Source organism: Arachis stenosperma, chromosome 9, assembly GCF_014773155.1.
Source record: "Arachis stenosperma cultivar V10309 chromosome 9, arast.V10309.gnm1.PFL2, whole genome shotgun sequence".
Taxonomy (NCBI): domain Eukaryota; kingdom Viridiplantae; phylum Streptophyta; class Magnoliopsida; order Fabales; family Fabaceae; genus Arachis; species Arachis stenosperma.
Genome location: NC_080385.1, coordinates 80,419,763 through 80,438,893, shown reverse-complemented (window position 1 = coordinate 80,438,893; position 19,131 = coordinate 80,419,763). Strand labels below are relative to the sequence as shown.

The window sequence follows — 19,131 nt, the reverse complement described above, 5'->3', positions numbered from 1 at the left end:
TTTCGTCGTCTCACCTCTCTTCACAACTCCCGTTCTACTTTTCATTGTCGTTCAGCCTCGTGTTCGAGCTGTTGCAGTCGATTCTCCTGGCCATGAACCAGGTCCAGGATCTCGGTGGTATGAAAGCGGTCTTCATCCTCGGGATGGTGGATTTTAGAATGGATCCTCCTTGTATGAGGATTTCTCGAAGTTCCTTCCCCGTGAGGCCCTTGGGTGTTTTGTGGTAGAGTAGGAGGCACGAAGGCCTGGCCTTCTGGCTGAGCTTCTTGCTCAGATTTAGATGCCGTGTGGCCGTCTTCATGCTCATGGTCTGCTATTTGTCAGAGAGAGAATTTCAGGTCCCCGGCAACGGTGCCAATGTTCCGAGGGTTACCTAAAACGTTGATTTGGGTCTGAATGTGAGGTCTAAATCCGTTCGTATGGCAGTGTCCGATCTCTTTGGTGCCGAGGTGTCGCTTGTCCGAGTTCCTTGTGAGGAGGTGAGGGATGGTACCTACAACAAACTCCGATGTTTAACGTAAGGGTTTTAAGCAGGTTTTTGGTAGATTAGAACGTATATTATATTTGTGGAGTGCTAGTGTATTTATAGTAGAGTTGATAACCACTTTTGTTGGAGTAATTCCATCTTTTCTTATGGATGATCATTCCCTTTATCTTGGGAGTTTCTTGGAATCTATCTTTTAAGAAAGATAAAGATAATAAGAGAGATTCCTAGAAATAATTATCTGCCTTGGGTAGAAAAAGCTACGCCTCCTTATGTCGATGTCTAACCTTTTTAAAGTGGTCGAATTTATTATGAAGGCCATTTTTTTTTATGATCTTTTTGTCTCATTAGACTTGACTTTTATTTGCTGGATATGATAAATATATATTAAAAATAAATTAAATTACATATATATTTATATATATTTATATTGGTTATTAATTTTAGTATACAAGTAGCATTTTTGATATATTATAACACTTGGCTAATAGAAAATAGATCTCTTCCATTCAAAATTAATTTGGATGCTAATAAAATAGAAATAGTGAGCGCGTGCGTGCACGAAAGAAAGACTTCACCCCAGTTACCTTTGAGCAACTCTCTCTCTCTCTCTCTCTCTTTAAAGGCCACAGCGCACTCAACCATACCATTCTCTCCATCCTCTCATCACACCAAAAACTGTCACAACTATTACCAAAAGCTGATAATCAAAAACGAAAAATCCTCAAACTTTGAACCCCGTTGCCACCACCACCAACACACGACTCTCCTTTTATGTCTTCTTTCTCTTTCATTTTCAACTCTTCTTAAATTTCACACAGTGACACCACAACAAACATAACTGATAACCCAAACAACTTCATTGGGAACTGCGAAGTAGTGGAATTCCATTTCGGTTCACCCAAAACAACACGACATAACAACTTTTAAACCTTCCTTATTTTCCGCTCTTCGTGCTTCTCAAAACACAAAAAATGTGCCCATAACGACGCTTCTTTGATTCGTTTCTTCAACTAACAATCTGTTGAAACTTTCCCATATATATAAAAGAGTGAGTTTGCTGGTTTTGCTTTCGGCTTTAAGAGAAAGAGATCATCATGGCTGGTAACAATAATAACGGGTCGGAAGGTTTGGGCGACGATTTCTTCGAACAGATCTTGGCGGTTCCAAGTGAGTATGGCGGCGGTGGCGGTAGAACATTAGTGGGGTCCATGCCAATGGTGCTTCAGTTGGGGTCCACAGTATCAAGCACTACTGTTCCGGATGGCTTAAGAATGGGGATGCCTTTGGGTTTGAATTTGGAGCAAACTGGTTTCCTTAGACGCTTTCCTGAACAAGTTTCTGATGTTGAGGCTGCCATTAACAACAACCACCACCAACAACAACAATACCTTCGTCTTAGTAACAATACCAACAACAACAATATTAATAATAATAATAATAATAATAATAATAATAGCTCTCCATCTTCCTCTTCTACTGCTGGAATCACTACTGTAAGTATCTATGTTATATTCTTCTCTATGTATATCTTCGTTTTAACCAATTTAAATACATTAAGTTAAATTGTCAATTAACTTAAAATGTAAAAAGTAAAACGGAGTATAATTAAGTTGTATATTCCTTTCATGTTTTGTTATACAAAATACGAAATCTCAGCTACCAAAACAGTCATTAATAAGTATTTGTGTACAAAAGGATGTTAGTTGTTTAATTTGTTTAATTTATTTTTAATACATATTTTATATTTTAATATGTATTATAATAAGTGACTGATTTTTTGTATATATATTATAGTTGTTTGGTATATCTTTTCATCGTTGTAATTGAATCTAAAATGGAACGAGGGATATATGGCATGTTATGTTGTTGGTGGTGCTATATGCATTAATTTGGATATATGGTTGAGTGGAAATGACTACAAGATTAGAATTCCAAACTATCTATCTGATTAACTTACTGAAATGCCTACAAGCAAGGGATTACTTTATCATAGGAAGAAAAAGAAAAAAGAGAGTCTATCTGATCTTCTGGTTTATTTTGATTTGGATCTCCATAATTTGATTTGTTACCTTTAATTTGCACATGCATTTAGATAGACATAGATATATGTGTAATTTCAATTGGTCTATCAAAGCAGCTAGCCATGCAACGATGATAATATTATTGTTGCCAAGATCATTTTTGGGAGGTAAGAAGCTCACTAAGTTGGTTGGGGTGTGAGCAACTAATAATTATGCATGAATGTAGAGGACAAGAATTGGAGAAACTCAAGCATCGCACAAGAATATGAAATATTATACTTGATCTTGGTTTGGTTTCTATGTTTTGTTTTGTTTTCATTTGGATGTAATTGTTTATGGTTTGTCTTGTGTTGTGTGTATGGTAGGATCGGGATTCGATGCACATGAGAGGTTTGTTTCCAGCGTTTGGACAGTTGCAAAATACTCCCCCCCTTCCTCCTCCTACTCAGCCACCTCTTCGCCCCACTCTTCCATCTCCTCTCCACCACCACCAGGTATCTCATCTATTACTATTAACTGAAAATATAACTATTTTTATTTATTAAATTTACATAAATATAATTTAACTTTGAGTTTTCACTTTTTATTGTTATTATTATCATTATTTGAAAATAAAATTAATGTAACTCAGTTACTTTCAACTTTGATTTATATGCCTTTTACATTACTAATTTTTATAACCCCATTATTGTTATTAAATAATAGATGTTCTAACATTTCTTTACAACTATATATACAAATACACTAAATAAATTAAACTATACATATGATTATATGTATATTTATAAATAAATACATAGTACTTAATTTGTTGACTAATTTTAATACATAAATAATATTTTTTATCATTTTAATTTTTTATGTCCAAATTTATTCTGTTGGACATGTGTTTTAGACTTTTAGTAACGAAATTATTCCTTAATAGAAATATAAATGATAAATTTTAAAAGATTAATAGAAAATTTTATTTGTACATTTAAAATTTTTTTAAAAAATAGATCACACAATTTAAAGTTTAAAATATAAACTAAAATAATGTTACATATTAGTACAATTTATTATTTTTTATTAATAATTAATTAATAATATTTAAAAATGTTAGTTAAAGTTATAATATTAGAGTGCTGTACCAAAAATTTAGGATCTTAACTATAATTATCGTCTAAAATAAATTAATATTGTTGGACCTTAAGTTTTTTTTCTATAAATACAAAAAATATATATATTTTACTTTTTTCTAATTATTATTATTATTACTATTATTATTATTATCATTATTATTATTATTATTATTATTATTATTATTATTATTATTATTATTTTATAATTTTTTAATGAGGGGTAGTTTAGTAATAAAAAATAAAATTAGTAAAAAAGACGATTTTAAAACAAACTGAAATCTTGGGACCATTTTAGAGCAAAAAAAAGGTCGAAGACCAAATAAATTTTTAATCTCTACGTTGGGACCAAAATCATACTTATCTTTTATTATTATTATTATTATTATTATTATTATTATTATTACTACTACGTCTCTAACCCTTTATTCAGTAATCTAATACTATGATTATTATTATTATCATCATCATCGTGAAAGATATGATAATGATAATTATGCTTTAATTATACCCATCTGCCCAATGGGCCACTTTTGTTCACTCAATAATTACCTTAAACCTATACGACGACAAGTTATTAAAATACATTAACCTTAAAGTTGGATGACTTTACAATGCATATAAAGATGAGATGCCTCTGCACACACACACATATATATATGTGTGTGTGTTTCTTTTCTGTTATTATGTCCTTCATCCGTGGCCATTCATTCATTTCTTTACTATATATAAATAAATAAATAAATACATAGAATACTCAACAATTATTTTACTCCCTGATATCATTATATTTAATGAAAGGTTATTATGCGTGCCTTTCCCTTCCAACTCTTTTATTTATTAACTATGAAAATCTCACGGTTGGGTTTTGAGGCTTCCATTACAATTTGAACCTTCTCTGGCTCTGCTTTGGATGCGTTTATATTTATGTTCAACCGTTTCAATCTCTCAAGAGCAATATTCGCATTCTCTGAATAATTGCCTTTTCTCTCTTTCATTCACTCTTATATCAAAAATAAAAATGAATACTCAGGAATTAGGATTTTGTTTTGCATACAGTCGATCAAATTTTATACTTATTATTATTAGTATTTAGTACTATTTTTTACAGAAAAATATTAGAAACAAATACTTATTGATATATTAAATAATATTTTTTGTCAATATTTTATTTTTATATTATTAAAATTTATTTTTTAGAATTTTAAATTTAGTTAATACCATATTTTTTATATTATATATAAAATTATATTATTAGTCAAATACTATTTTCCTTTTTTATTTAAGCATACACATAATTAATTACCACTTTGGTTTAAGCTTGTAGGTAGGTAGCTTAATTCTACAATCAAAGACTGATGAGTACTTACTACTTACCAGTACTACTTTAGTTGAAATACCGGATTTGTCCCCCCTTTCCACCAAACGCGTTTTCTTTTTTCCATTTATAAATTATTACGAAAATAAAATAATATACAGGCATGCCCCTATGTTCCATCTCAGGGCCAATTATGGGACGATTTAGATAGCGCGTGGGTCACATATTTGAATATTTCTATTTCGTATAGGAGCTTGTCATTTTGTCAGTGGAATTATCATGTGCACATTTTGAAATTCTCAAGCTCCATCTTCATCTTAATTGTGGGACCCTAACTTAAATTCAGCAATTTTTTAAATGAAAATTAATGAAAACATTTATGTTTTAAATTAATAGCTTTAATACACTAATTAATATAAAATCCTTAATAAAGACCCAATTTCTTTTAATAAATACACGTATGTTTACTCCTAAACTTGGATACGATATCTATTAAGCTTAATTATAAAGTACAGATATTTCGTTGAATTACTGTGTTTATTTATCAGATATAGATATTTGTCTATTGTATTCAACCGTATTTTAATAAAAAAATAAAAAAATTTTGCCGAATATATTTAAACACATTTAAATAGTATCACGTATTAATATATCTAGCGTTATTCTTAATATATATTCTTAAAACGAGTTTAGAAATAATATATATTATTATTTATTAAAACAAAAAATATTTTAAATACTTTATATAATTTAAATAAAACATTAAAAATAGTTAAAAAATTATTTTATATTTTAATATCAATAAAATATCAAAATATCATTATAATTTATCTAAAAAATACTTTATATTTTATATATATGTCGTGTCTACATGTCTTATAAAATTTTAAAATTTATGCATATTTGTCTGTTGTATTCAACCGTATTTTAATAAAAAAATAAAAAAAATTTCGCCGAATATATTTAAATACACCTAAATAGCATCACGTGTTAATATATCTAGCGTTATTCTTAATATATATTCTTAAAACGAGTTTAGAAATAATATATATTATTATTTATTAAAACAAAAAATATTTTAAATACTTTATATAATTTAAATAAAACATTAAAAATAGTTAAAAAATTATTTTATATTTTAATATCAATAAAATATCAAAATATCATTATAATTTATCTAAAAAATGCTTTATATTTTATATATATGTCGTGTCTACATGTCTTATGAAATTTTAAAATTTATGCATCCACGTATCCCGTATCGTATCCTGTATCCATGTCCGTATCCATACACCATAGCAACTTAATAAAATATAAGTAGCATTCGTTATATAAATATAAAATAATTTTATCCTGATAATTAATTCTATAATGTGATATCAATAAATTAATTATTTTTAAATTTATTAGTTAAAAATTATCTAAATATATAAATTTAACTAATTTAAATTAATCGAATAATTAACTCACTCAAAATACTTTAAGTGTCTGAATTTCGATTCTTTATCTTATGCATGTCAAAATTCAATAACTATTGACAAACCCTTAAAACTCTACAATATCATTGTCAAATATCTTAATAACCACACTTTTTTCTAAATTAAATTGTGTATAACACTAACTCTTTTATGAAATCCACAGTCCAAAGGGATGTTGATGTGTCCTAACTGCTAATGCAATGAATTTGTATTCATGTTAATTGTAATTGTGCATGAATACGAAACATCTAGAATCTGTTTTGCTTGCACTTAATGAGTAATGAGTTGTCTACTTGTTGTCCCTAACAAGTTCTATTTATATATGTAGTGACTTAAGGGCAACGCCAAACATGTACTATGGCTAAGTCCTTGTTAGCTTTTTAGGGAATTGGTTCTATCTGCGCAAAGCATGGCATTTCTTAAAAAAGAATTCTCCTTTTACATAGAATGAGAATGTCACATTAAATGACAAACTAATCAGATGTTTTTGGAACATAAAATATTGTAATTAATTAGTGTGCTTCTCTCTTATTTGGAGAGTAATAAGTGTCCTGTACATATGAAAAGAATAATCCTTTTGCAATTGATAGTTGCTACCTGACTTCTTAGTTTTATTGAAAATTCAGAATATATAGCACGATATTAATTCTGGTCGTGCTACTCTATTATTGTGTAGGTTGCATTTCGAAGAATAGAGTGAGTCATTGTTATGGATCCAGCACGCGGATTCCTGACCCAAAGTAAAATTCCGAATCCGGTTATCCGAATCCGAATCATCGAAACTCTCTAGAAGGTCCGGGACCGACCCACTAGAACTCCCAACCAATTTTTGAATTCGAACGTCTCCCTTATCTTAGCCAGAGAAAATAAGATACGATAGCTACCTTCGCCTATAAATAGAGGACCCAGGTCCCTCCAGGTATTCATTCATTCCTCACACCTTGTACCTCTCAGATCCATTCTGACTTGAGCGTCGGAGTGTCTTTGCAGGTACCTCCCCCCATCGCTCCAGTCAAGTAATTCGGCTTCCGCCTCGACCTGCTAGTTTCCGATCCATCCCTCAACCCGTACTGGAGGCATCCAGTAGATTGGCGCCGTCTGTGGGAAACTTACGCCGGTTTAGTCGGAATGGCGGATGAACCCGAAGAGCATTCCATAAGTCGCCAAGATAACTCCCGAACACGAAACCCTACTCCTGAAAACCAAGAAGCCATACTCCAAGGAAGGATAGCAAGTACCGTCCATAACAAAGAAAACAACCCCGCCAAGACTCGGAATCTCGGGAATCCGGAAGACAAGTCAGCGCAAATAATCAGAGAACTCTGCCACAGAGTACAGGAACTTGAAGGTCGGGTTGCCAACAAAGAAAGGCATAACGCCGAACATGGAAGTCACGCAACCTCCAGATCCAGGTCCCGCCACGGCAAATCGCCAGAACGACGACACGCCAAAAGGCATGATAGAAGCACCTCACGTAACAGATCTCCAGAATGAAGATACAGCAAAAGATACGACCGCAGAATATCTCGCGATCCCGCCCACACGGACGATGACCAACGATACCGAGAAACCAAATGCACAAGAAACGACCATGTGATAATGGGAGCCACCCCCTTCACAGAAAGAATTTTGAAAGCAAAGCTCCCCAAAGGATTTGATAAATCCACGGACATGAAATACGACGGAACCAAAGACCCCCAGGAATATTTAACAGCATTCAAAGCCTGAATGAACCTAGAAGGCGCCACTGACGCCGTCCGATGCAGAGCCTTCCCAGTGACCTTGTCCGGACCAGCGATCAAATGGTTCAATGCCCTCCCCAACGAATCCATAACCGGCTTTCGCGACATATCACGAAGGTTCATGGCCCAATTCACCACCAGAATCACCAAGGCCAAACACCCCATCAGCCTATTAGGGTTCACACAAAGGCACGACGAATCCACAAGGAAGTATCTCGACCGATTCAACGACGAATGCCTAACAATCGACGGGCTCATAGACTCGGTCGCAAGTCTCTGCCTTACGAACAGACTCATGAATGAAGACTTCCGCAAACACCTTACCACCAAACCAGTATGGTCCATTCACGAGATCCAAAACATCGCCAAAGATTATATAAACAACGAAGAGGTCAGTCAGGTCGTCGCCGCCAACAAACGGCAACACAACAATGCCCAATACGGCAACCCGACTCCTCGGCACAACCCACCCAGAGAAGGCCTAAGGGAACACCACAAACCAACAAACACAAATCGACCACCCAGGATCGGCAAATTCTCTAATTACACACCCCTAACGGCCCCAATTACCGAGATATACCACCAGATAGCAGATCGAGGCATCATCTCAAAAGCCCGGCAACTCAAAGAAAGAACAGGTAGCAACAAAATCCTCTACTGCGACTACCACCGAGGTTACGGGAACAGGACACAAGACTGTTTCGACCTCAAAGACGCCCTCGTACAAGCCATAAGAGATGGCAAACTCCCAGAGTTCGCCAAAATCATCAGAGAACCAAGACGTGCAGAAAGGGACAGGTCAACTGAAAGAGAAGGACGCAACCCGAGAACACAAAAACAACCTCCCAAGGAAAGTCTAGAAGACAACCCGACCATAATAGTAAACGTTATCACAGGCAAAGACATACCAGGCAAATCAAAATCGACGCTAAAAAAGGACCTCAAGGTCTTGGCCGTCAGAAATCAAGCCCCATCTACCACTCCCGACAAAACGATAAACTTTCTACCCGAGGACTGCCAACACGGCACCTAGGCCGAAGATGCACCTTTCGTCATCTCGGCAAGAATCGGAACGGGACTAGTTCGAAGGATACAAGTGGACACCGGTGCAGACTCCAACATCCTCTTCCCAGAATCCTTCGACAAGCTCGGGCTCCGCAACGAAAATCTCCAAACACACTGCAATGGCGTTATAGGACTTAGGGACAATTTCCTCAAACCGGACAGCTCCATCACCCTACCCCTCACCATAGGGACAGGCAACCAAAGGAAGACAATTCTGTCCGAATTTGTGGTCCTAAAAGATTCCACCGCCTACAACGTCATCCATGGAAGGAAAACGATCAATGACATCTCCGCCATCATTTTTACCAAATATCTCCTTATGAAATTCATAGCGGATGACGGCTACATAGCCACTATTCACGGAGACCGCGAGGTCGTAGCAGAATGCGACAACACCAGTCTAGCTTTACGAAAGAAGTCTTGCGATGCGGCTGGGATATTCCTAGCCGACTTGGACGCCCGACAAGACGGCCAGCACAGACCAGAACCAGAAGGCGACATGGAAAAACTACAAATAGGACGAACCAAAGACGAATACACTTTCATCAACAGAAACCTCCCATACGACCTTAAAGAAAACCTTTCTCAATTTTTGAAACAAAACAGAGACCTATTCGCTTTCACACTAGCCGACATGCCCGGGATAGACCCCGACCTAATGTCCCACCGACTAGCCGTAGATCCCAAAGCCAAACCCGTGGCACAAAGAAGACGAAAAATGTCCCAGGACTGGGCAGCCGAGGTCAGGAGACAAGTAAATGCCTTACTCGAGGCAAACTTCATCAGAGAACTACCATACACGACGTGGTTGGCAAACGTCGTATTAGTAAAGAAGTCCAACGGGAAATGGCGAATGTACGTCGATTATACGGACCTTAACAAAGCTTGTCCAAAAGACGCCTTCTCCCTACCCAACATCGATGGATTGGTAGACGCCGCATCCGGCCATCGATACCTCAGCTTCATGGATGCATACTCCGGCTATAATTAAATACCGATGCACCGACCCGACGAGAAAAAAACAGCATTTATCACCCCCGACGGAACATACTGCTACACGGTCATGCCTTTTGGCCTAAAGAACGCCGGAGCAACCTACCAAAGGCTCGTCAGTAAGATATTTCAAAATCTGTCTGGAACCAAATTAGAAGTCTACATAGATGACATGCTCGCCAAAACTGAATCCGGCGAACAACTCATCAGCGACCTCAGGCTCATAATGAACACCCTACGAAAGCATCGAATGCGACTCAACCCGACAAAATGCGTCTTCGGAATGGAGGCAGGAAAATTCCTCGGCTTCATTTTCACTTAACGCGAAGTCGAAGCTAACCCAGAGAAATGTCGCACCATCCTTGACATGACAAGCCCAAAAAACCTCAACGACATCCAAAAGCTCGCCGGCCGGCTCACAGTGTTATCCCGCTTCCTCGGAGCATCGGCACAAAAAGCAATTCCCTTCTTCAAACTGATGAAGAAAGGAGCCCCCTTTAAATGGGAAGCAGAATGCGAAGAAGCCTTCCAACACTTCAAAAGAGTCCTAGCAGAACCACCAATTCTCGCCAAACCCCAAACAGGGGAGACCCTCTACCTATACCTCTCCAAAACGGATGAGGCACTGGCAGCAGCACTCATTCGCGAAAACGAGCAGAAAGAACAAAAACCCATATACTTCATAAGCAAGGTCCTACAAGACGCAGAGACCCACTACTCACGTCTAGAAAAACTCGCTTTCGCGCTCCTCACGGCCTCCCGGCACTTACGACAATACTTCTAGGCCCATCCCGTGACGGTCCGGACCGACCAAGCAGTCAAACAGGTACTACAAAAGCCCGACCTACCAGGAAGAATGCTAGCATGGTCCATCGAGCTGTCCCAATTCCAATTCAAGTTTGAACCCCGAAACGCAATCAAAGCACAAGCCATGGCCGACTTCATCGCCGAAATGACTCCGGGAAATCCCACTCCCGAGTCATGGAAGCTGCACGTCGACGGCTCATCAAACGTCACCTCCGGAGGTGCCGGGGTCATACTCGAAAGCTAAAACGGGGTCGTAATCGAACAGTCAGTACGATATGAATTCCCAGTTTCTAATAATCAAGCAGAATATGAGGCCCTCCTGGCAGGCCTAGCCCTAGCCAAGGACGTCGGAGCAAAAGTCCTGGAAGTAAGCACTGATTCACAGGTATTTAGCTCCCAAATCAACGGAGACTACCAAACACGGGACCCTTTACTCCAACAATACCTTGCCAAGGTAAACAAACCGAAAGAAGGGTTCAATCACATCACCATACGGCACGTTCCCAGAGAACGAAATACCAGAGCAGATCTTCTCTCCAAGCTAGCCAGCACCAAACTAGGACACGGCAATAAATCGCTAATTCAGGAAGTCATTAAATCACCGTCCATATCCACAGCAGCTAACGCTTGCCTGACACTCTCTGGCCAAGGATCATGGACCTACCCTATCCTACAATACCTCCTCGACGGAACACTACCTGAAGACCCCAAAGAGGAGAAATGGACAAAAAGAGAAGCCGCCAACTACACGGTTGTCGCAGGGCAACTATACAAACCTGGACTCTCGCAACCCCTCCTCAAATGCGTTGAAGCCGGAGACACGGAGTACATACTCCGCGAAATCCATAAAGGTTGTTGTGGCCACCACATCGGAGGTAAAACCCTCGGCCAAAAAGTTATCCGAGCCAGCTACTTCTGGCCCACGGTTATCCAGGACTCCATGCAGTTAGTAAAAAATTGCGATAAATGCCAAAAGCACGCCAACATCCACCAGGCCGCCCCGCACCAGCTCAGCATCATATCGGGAGAGCAGCCATTCGGCACCTGGGGAATCGACCTTGTCGAACCCCTTCCTACGGCACCCGGCCAACTCCGATATCTCATCGTCGCCATACTACACTAAGTGGATCGAGGCTGAGCCCCTGGCCTCCATCACGGCAACCCAATGCCGAAAATTCCTCTGGCGACAGATCATCACCCGATTCGGGATCCCCGAGATCGTTATCTCGGACAACGGAACCCAATTTGCTGACAAAAAGTTCAGAGAATTCCTAGAAGGACTACACATATCCCACCGTTTTAGCTCGGTAGAACACCCCCAAACAAACGGACAGGTGGAATCTGCAAACAAAATAATCGTCAAAGGACTCAAGAAACGGCTCGACGAAGCCAAAGGACTATGGGCCGACGAACTCGGTTTGGTCCTATGGTCATACAGAACAACACCCCAAACGACCATAGGGGAGACACCTTTCCGATTAACATACGGTATAAAAGTCGTCATCCCAGTGGAGATAGGAGACCCAAGCCCCAGAAAAACGGTCGGAAGGAACGACGAGGAAGCGGAACGCGACCTCATCGACGAAGAAAGAAGCATAGCTCATATCAGAAACTAGCCCTAAAACAAAGAATCAGCTTAAGGTACAACCACGGCGTCATCAAATGAGAATTTGCACCCGACGACCTCGTCCTACGACGAAATGACATCGGAGCCCCGACCCCAGGGGAAGGAAAACTCACCCCCAATTGGGAAGGACCATACAGAATCAAAGCCACCATCGGAAGGGGAGCATACAAACTCGAACGACTCAACGGCGACGAAGTCCCGAGAACATGGAACGCCGCCAACTTACGACGCTACTACACTTAGACCGACCTCTTTAGGTCATCCCTTATCTTTCTAATGTTTTTTAGATTTTACTCATTTCCCTTCTCTATCACACTACATTTATTTTCCCTTTTTAGAAAATTTTAATCACGGGTACTTTTTCCCTCTAGAAACGGAGGGTTTTAACGAGTCCCAATAAAATTCCATTGTGTTTTTTCCCTTTTCTTTTTCCCCAAAACAGAATAGAGACACGGCCGCAACACCGAGAACCGATCATCCTCGGGGCCTAACAAACGGATATCCCCAAAATACTAATGGCCTACCAAAGGTCCTAAAGTCACAACGGCTTAAAACACATAACGGCTCAAAATAAAACAAAAAAGACCAAACGACCACACAAGTCATCAATAGCAAAATATAAATGGCCACAATGGCACAAACCGAAGTTCAAAACATACCAAGTATACGGCCCACGGCCAACCAAATATCCATAATAAACAAAACAAACCAAAATAACAAGGTACAGTAAAAGCTACTCGAGGTCTACAATTCGGCCATCACGGACGGTCTTGAAAGCCCCCATCACGGACACATCCACACCCAGGGCCAACACCAAAGCCTGAGCCCTCATCGTTTCCTCGGTAGCCGCAATCGCACCCTTCGCATTAGCCAACAACTCCGCCTTCTCCTTTTTTAGAGCAACAACTTCGGCCTTTAAATCCTTCACCTCACCAAGAAGCACAGCAGCCTGAGAACCCGCATCGGAAGCCCGGTGCCGCTCCACTCAGCTGCGAAAGAAGCGAAGTCTCGACCTCGGAAAGACAGAGGATCTCCCCCCCGGCCTCCTCGGAAGACTTCACCGCCTTCTCCCTCGCTACCTCGGTAGATTCAAGCTGCTCTTTCAACTTGGTCACATCAGCTTGGGAGTGATGAAGCTTCTTATCCAACAAACCGACCTGAGCCATCACGGGCTCGGCCTTCCGAACAATAACGGCATACCATAAAAGGGCGCGATACACCGACTTGGCTTGAAAAGAGACATCACACTCACCAAAAAATGGCTCGGTGCCAGGCATCAAGTACTGATCTATGAACCCCGAAGCATCAAAACGTCGGTCTATCACAGTGGGAACATCACCCTCTTCCCCCAAGGTCTCACTACTAGGCTCCTCAGGCCTCTTTCTCTTCCGAGAAGCCTCAACAGCCGAAACCACAACGACCTCCTCCTCAAGCGAATTCACGGGACCGGGAGGAACCTGGGTACCAACCCTAACCCCAGCCGAAACCACTTCCTGAGAAACAGCTTGGGAACCCACAGCAGGATTAGAGACAGGGGTAGCAGGAGATGCCGACGACCCCTCCTCCTGATCCATCACAGCCTTCAACCTCGCCAGAGAAGTCAAACCACCAGCCATCTCAACTGAAAGAAACAAAAAAAAAAATACAAGTTACAAAGCCAAAAAGAAGACACAAGGAAAAACAAAATGATAAAAACACACCAATATACGTCCAACAAGCCACAGGGTCCCCCATGACATCCCAAGGATTCAACGGACGATCCCCAAACAAATGCCAAAGAAAACTAGCGACGTCCTTATCCTCCGGAGACAAAGCATCATACGTGACCTTGGTCAAGACCGACGACCCGGCACCAAAATTCCAGTAAGTCGAAAACCGACGCTCGCCTTCTAATGTCAACCAAAAAGGACGATGCCCCTGAACGGGGCGCACTTTAAAGTATTCTCTCTTAAAACTGTGGAAAGAATCTTCAAACAAACCGAATATACGATGATGAGGCTGAGCCCGGAAAGACATATATCCTTTCTTATGCTTCCCTTCCTTAGTCGGAAGAGTACATAAGAAAAGAAAACGGAAAACAGGCACGGAAACTGGAAGGTCGAGATATTAACACACAAGCTCAAAGGACCGAACAGCCACCCAACTGTTCGGATGAAGCTGCGACGGTGCCACGGAACACCGACTCAGCAACTCCTGAACAAACGGGGAAAAGGGGAGGCACACACCGAGTCGAGTAAACATCGATTCGTAAACCCACATCCAGTCCGGCACGGTCGGCGAATTGAGATTCAGATAACAAACCCGCTTGTCCTCATCAGGGAGGACAAGCTCATACTGCCGCTCCACATCACCACCACCACACACCGCCCCTTGATCACGGAGCCTTTGGAGATCGGCCTCCGTCATCCGCGACGGAACACCCCACACATCGCTAGTCACCCAAGCATAGCGAGCGGGGACGCCCCTGGAAGGGGCTATCAGAGTACCCACACCCTCGCTCCTCCGCCGATGCATACCTAAAACAAGGAGGAGCACCACCATCAGCCTACTAACCCTACGCAGAAGCAGAAAAAGACAACCAAAAACCAACCCACTACCTACTATCAAACGCGGCGGTTCTCAACCCCTCCAAAACGCAAAATACCACCATCACCCAAAAACACAGCACAAACAACATAGACAGCAGTAACAACGCATGGCAAAAAATAGAACAACAAGATACCATCAAATAGAAAAAAAAGAAGAAACAGGAGGATACTAACCTGACAATGCAGAAAACAAGAAAAAATACTGCAGTAGGGAAGCAGAAATCCAACCACGAGGAAACACCAGAACACAGCAGAGAGAAGGAGAATCTTCTTCAGAGGAAAGAACAAAAGAAAAATGAGAATGAACAAGGGAAGTAAGAAGGAAAGCCAAAACGGTTTCAAAAGGGGGCAGAAAAACGCAAATAACCCTGGACAACAAAAAGGCGCATAGGGGCAATAAAGGAAAGACACCGAAAAAATGTCCCCTCGCAATAAATGACCCCCTTGGAAAAAGAAACCAATAAAGCACGCCTCGAAAAACGCAACAGGCTCATTGGACACAGAAGAGTCGCGTCAGACCAAAACGGCCAGGCGAATCTTCGGCATAACCATAAAAACCGGGGCCGGCACACCGACCCCCCTCAAAAGAATCAAACGACCACCCGAGAGGGACTGAAGGCCCCCAGGCCAAGACCGCATCTCTCGACGACAAACTGACCTAGCTCACGGTCAAAATCGCATCTCCCAGCGACAGACCAACCTCACTCACTCTCCCACTGCGGGGGCAACTGTTATGGATCCAGCCCACGGATCCCTGACCCAAAGTAAAACCCCGAACCCGGCTACCCGGGTCCGGACCATCGAAACCCTCTAGAAGGCCTGGGACCGGCCCACTAGAACTCCCAACCAACTTTCGAATTCGAACGTCTCCCTTATCTTAACCAGAGAAGATAAGATACGATAGCTACCTTCGCCTATAAATAGAGGACCCAGGTCCCTCCAGGTATTCATTCATTCCTCACACCTTGTACCTCTCAGATCCATTCTGATTTGAGCGTTGGAGTGTCTTTGCAGGTACCTCCCCCCATCGCTTCGCTAGTTCCCGATCCATCCCTCAACCCGTACCGGAGGTATCCAGTACAGTCATGATTGTGATTAATGAGAAAACCAGAGGTGCAGTATTAAATTTAAAAGATATGAATAAATGTGTGCAGTAGTATTAAAATTTAAAAGATATGAATGTCTACTTAATTATTTATACAATTTGAAATCATTTATGTTTTAACGAAAACTAACTTGAGTTGATTGAGTGATCAATTTACTTGTTTCTTTAAGTAAGTGTTCAGAGATTCAAATCTCATCTTATAACAGACTCTTAAATAGAATTCAGATTCACGACGAATTAATTATTAGCCTGTCGTATTGAAAAATATTGTGAAAAAAAAAAACAAAACAAAAATTTATATTTTTAAGAACTATTTTGAAGTTGTATTTAGCTTGCCTTTTAGAGTAATCTAATTGAAATCGTTGATAATTTTCTTTTTTTTTTTATTCCTCAAAAATATCAATGCTCCAAGGTAACATTTGCACATAAGCACATTAGTTTATGTTTCCAAAAAGAAAAAAAGTTTTAGAAGCTAATATTATAAAACCAACATATATGCTAATATTTAATATAAGAAAAAATATCTAAAATTTTTAAAAATAAGAATACTTAAAACTCAATTAAAAAAATATCTGATACAAATTCATATCATTTTTAATGAGCTTCATATTAGACTTGTTTGACAATTTGTTATAATATTGACCGAAATTAATTGATATAGTATTGATTTTCTAGTATTACTCAAGAAGAAATAACAAAAAAGATATTGCTAATTTTAGTGATGAAATGCTCTAACTATTTATGGTATAAAATTGTGGTGTTACTAACGAAGGAGGAGGTTGGCATTGCAGGCATTTCAGAGGCAGCAAGCACCAAATCCAGTGTCTGTAACTGCTCTGCCACAACAACCACCGGGGATACGCCCTCGAGTGCGAGCAAGAAGAGGCCAAGCTACCGATCCTCACAGTATTGCTGAGAGGGTATGTGGCTTTTCTTTTAATTCTCGTTCGATTTTTTTTTATCTGTTATTGTAACTTTTTGTACATCTTTAAATTATATTTGAAGAAAAGGCAACCGAGAACATAATAAGGTGCATGTTGTCATGTTTACTCATATGCAATGCAGTTACGTCGTGAGAGGATTGCTGAAAGAATGAAGGCATTGCAGGAATTAGTTCCCAGCATCAATAAGGTATTCTATGCTTTGGTATTACGAATTTCAACTTCAATATCTTTTGTTTGCTTAGATATTGTGAATCTATGTTGTTGTAGACGGACAGAGCAGCCATGCTTGATGAAATTGTGGATTATGTCAAGTTTCTAAGGCTCCAAGTTAAGGTATGAAAATCTTTCATTAATTATATATGTCCTAAGTCCTAATACAATTTTTATATTTTCTACTTTTCTAAATGATAGAGACAAATTAAAACAGTTTTCTAATATTTATCTTTACAACCTAAAGATATTTGGTCTCATTTATCTACTATCTATGCACATTGTGTATATTTCACAAGGCTCCACACACATGATTTGATGACCTTTAGCACTATAATTACTACTTTTTTAAGTAGTAGTTACAATGTCATTCATGGATTGACATTATTATCTCGTGTGTCTTCTTCCCATTTGTGCAATGAGGTCTCAATCGAATTAGGGATATTGTGGGCTACTATAATAATAATAACTTTTCAAACGTGGTACATGGTTTTCACCAATCATGTGCGTTGATACAGGTATTGAGCATGAGTAGACTAGGTGGGGCTGGCGCTGTTGCCCAGCTTGTGGCTGATGTTCCTCTATCTGCTGTCGAGGTGATCATCCTTTTAATTTTCAACATTTGAAAAATCAAAATGCTACTCTTTTTCTTTTTCGTATTATTTTCATTGTGTATGTTAACAATGTGTATACAGCAGGGTGAGGAAATAGAAGGCGGAGGGAACAATGAGCAAGCATGGGAGAAATGGTCAAATGATGGAACAGAGCAACAAGTTGCAAAGTTAATGGAAGAAGATGTTGGAGCTGCCATGCAATTCCTTCAATCCAAGGCACTTTGCATTATGCCTATTTCTCTTGCCTCAGCCATTTTCCGTATGCCTCCTTCAGAACCATCATCACTCATCAAGCCTGAATCTAACTCCCATTCATAGATATTCCAAACATCGTATTTTATTTTGTGCTAATATACCATCCATTATTCATCATTCAGTATAGCTTTATTAGATCAATCTAAAATACATGTTGTGTACACAATTAACACTTATCTATATATCGTTGTATTTGGTAGTTGAGTATGATACAAATGGAGACAAATAATTACAAAATTATGCTTCAAATTAGGGAATTATAAGATCAATATATGTTTGTGTATTTTCTGCCTTTTTTAAAAAAATTTGAAATTACACACAATTTTATTTCTTTAATTTGTCTCTATGTTTTTGTGTACGCCTCAACTATCAAACTACAATCTACATGCACTAGCTATATGTGACAAAGGCACCATACGATGAATTTGATCAACACAATTCTCCACCTTAAGATAATTTGGTCCCAATCTTTTTGTGTTTTCTTTTATTATTTTTTTTTCAACAACCTTTATGAACCACGACAAAGGAGGGGGTGGGAGGTGTTCTACTTTCTTGCATACTTTACAAATTGTGATTGGATGGAGAAGGATCTGGGTCGGTTCAGCTATTCTTTTTAATTTTAATTTAAGTCTTAGTTTTTTTTTTTTTTTTTGGAATTTTTACGATAAATCTTTGTTTAGAAGGTCAATAAATAATTGATTACATATTTGAACTTTATTTAAGAATTTATTGTATGTACATGATAAAATTTAAACTCCA

The 19,131-nt window shown here is 39.1% G+C and overlaps 1 protein-coding gene across 3 annotated transcripts; it reads left to right on the top strand.

The window, feature by feature from the left end:
- Positions 1 to 1,120: 1,120 nt before the first annotated feature.
- Positions 1,121 to 18,963, top strand: LOC130948470 (transcription factor UNE12-like). Of its 3 annotated transcripts, none has more exons than XM_057877213.1 (7): positions 1,121 to 1,980; positions 2,874 to 3,002; positions 17,141 to 17,269; positions 17,415 to 17,480; positions 17,561 to 17,626; positions 18,022 to 18,099; positions 18,199 to 18,963. In XM_057877213.1, exons 1-7 carry the CDS (start codon positions 1,582 to 1,584, stop codon positions 18,433 to 18,435), a joined length of 1,104 nt encoding a protein of 367 aa, XP_057733196.1. In that variant the 5' UTR covers positions 1,121 to 1,581; the 3' UTR covers positions 18,436 to 18,963. The 3 variants fall into 3 exon arrangements, 2 of the variants coding, with proteins under 2 accessions (XP_057733196.1, XP_057733197.1); XM_057877214.1 differs by having other exon boundaries at positions 1,123 to 1,980; positions 18,202 to 18,959; XR_009073068.1 differs by lacking the exons at positions 1,121 to 1,980; positions 17,415 to 17,480; positions 17,561 to 17,626; positions 18,022 to 18,099; positions 18,199 to 18,963 and adding an exon at positions 7,099 to 12,913.
- Positions 18,964 to 19,131: the final 168 nt, after the last annotated feature.

Bases quoted from the DNA above. Each gene is read 5' to 3' on its own strand.
- LOC130948470 (XM_057877213.1), top strand. From the start codon at position 1,582: ATGGCTGGTAACAATAATAACGGGTCGGAAGGTTTGGGCGACGATTTC. The intron at 1,981-2,873 runs GTAAGTATCTAT...TGTGTATGGTAG, and splicing joins CTACTGCTGGAATCACTACT to GATCGGGATTCGATGCACAT. The intron at 3,003-17,140 runs GTATCTCATCTA...TTGGCATTGCAG, and splicing joins CTCCTCTCCACCACCACCAG to GCATTTCAGAGGCAGCAAGC.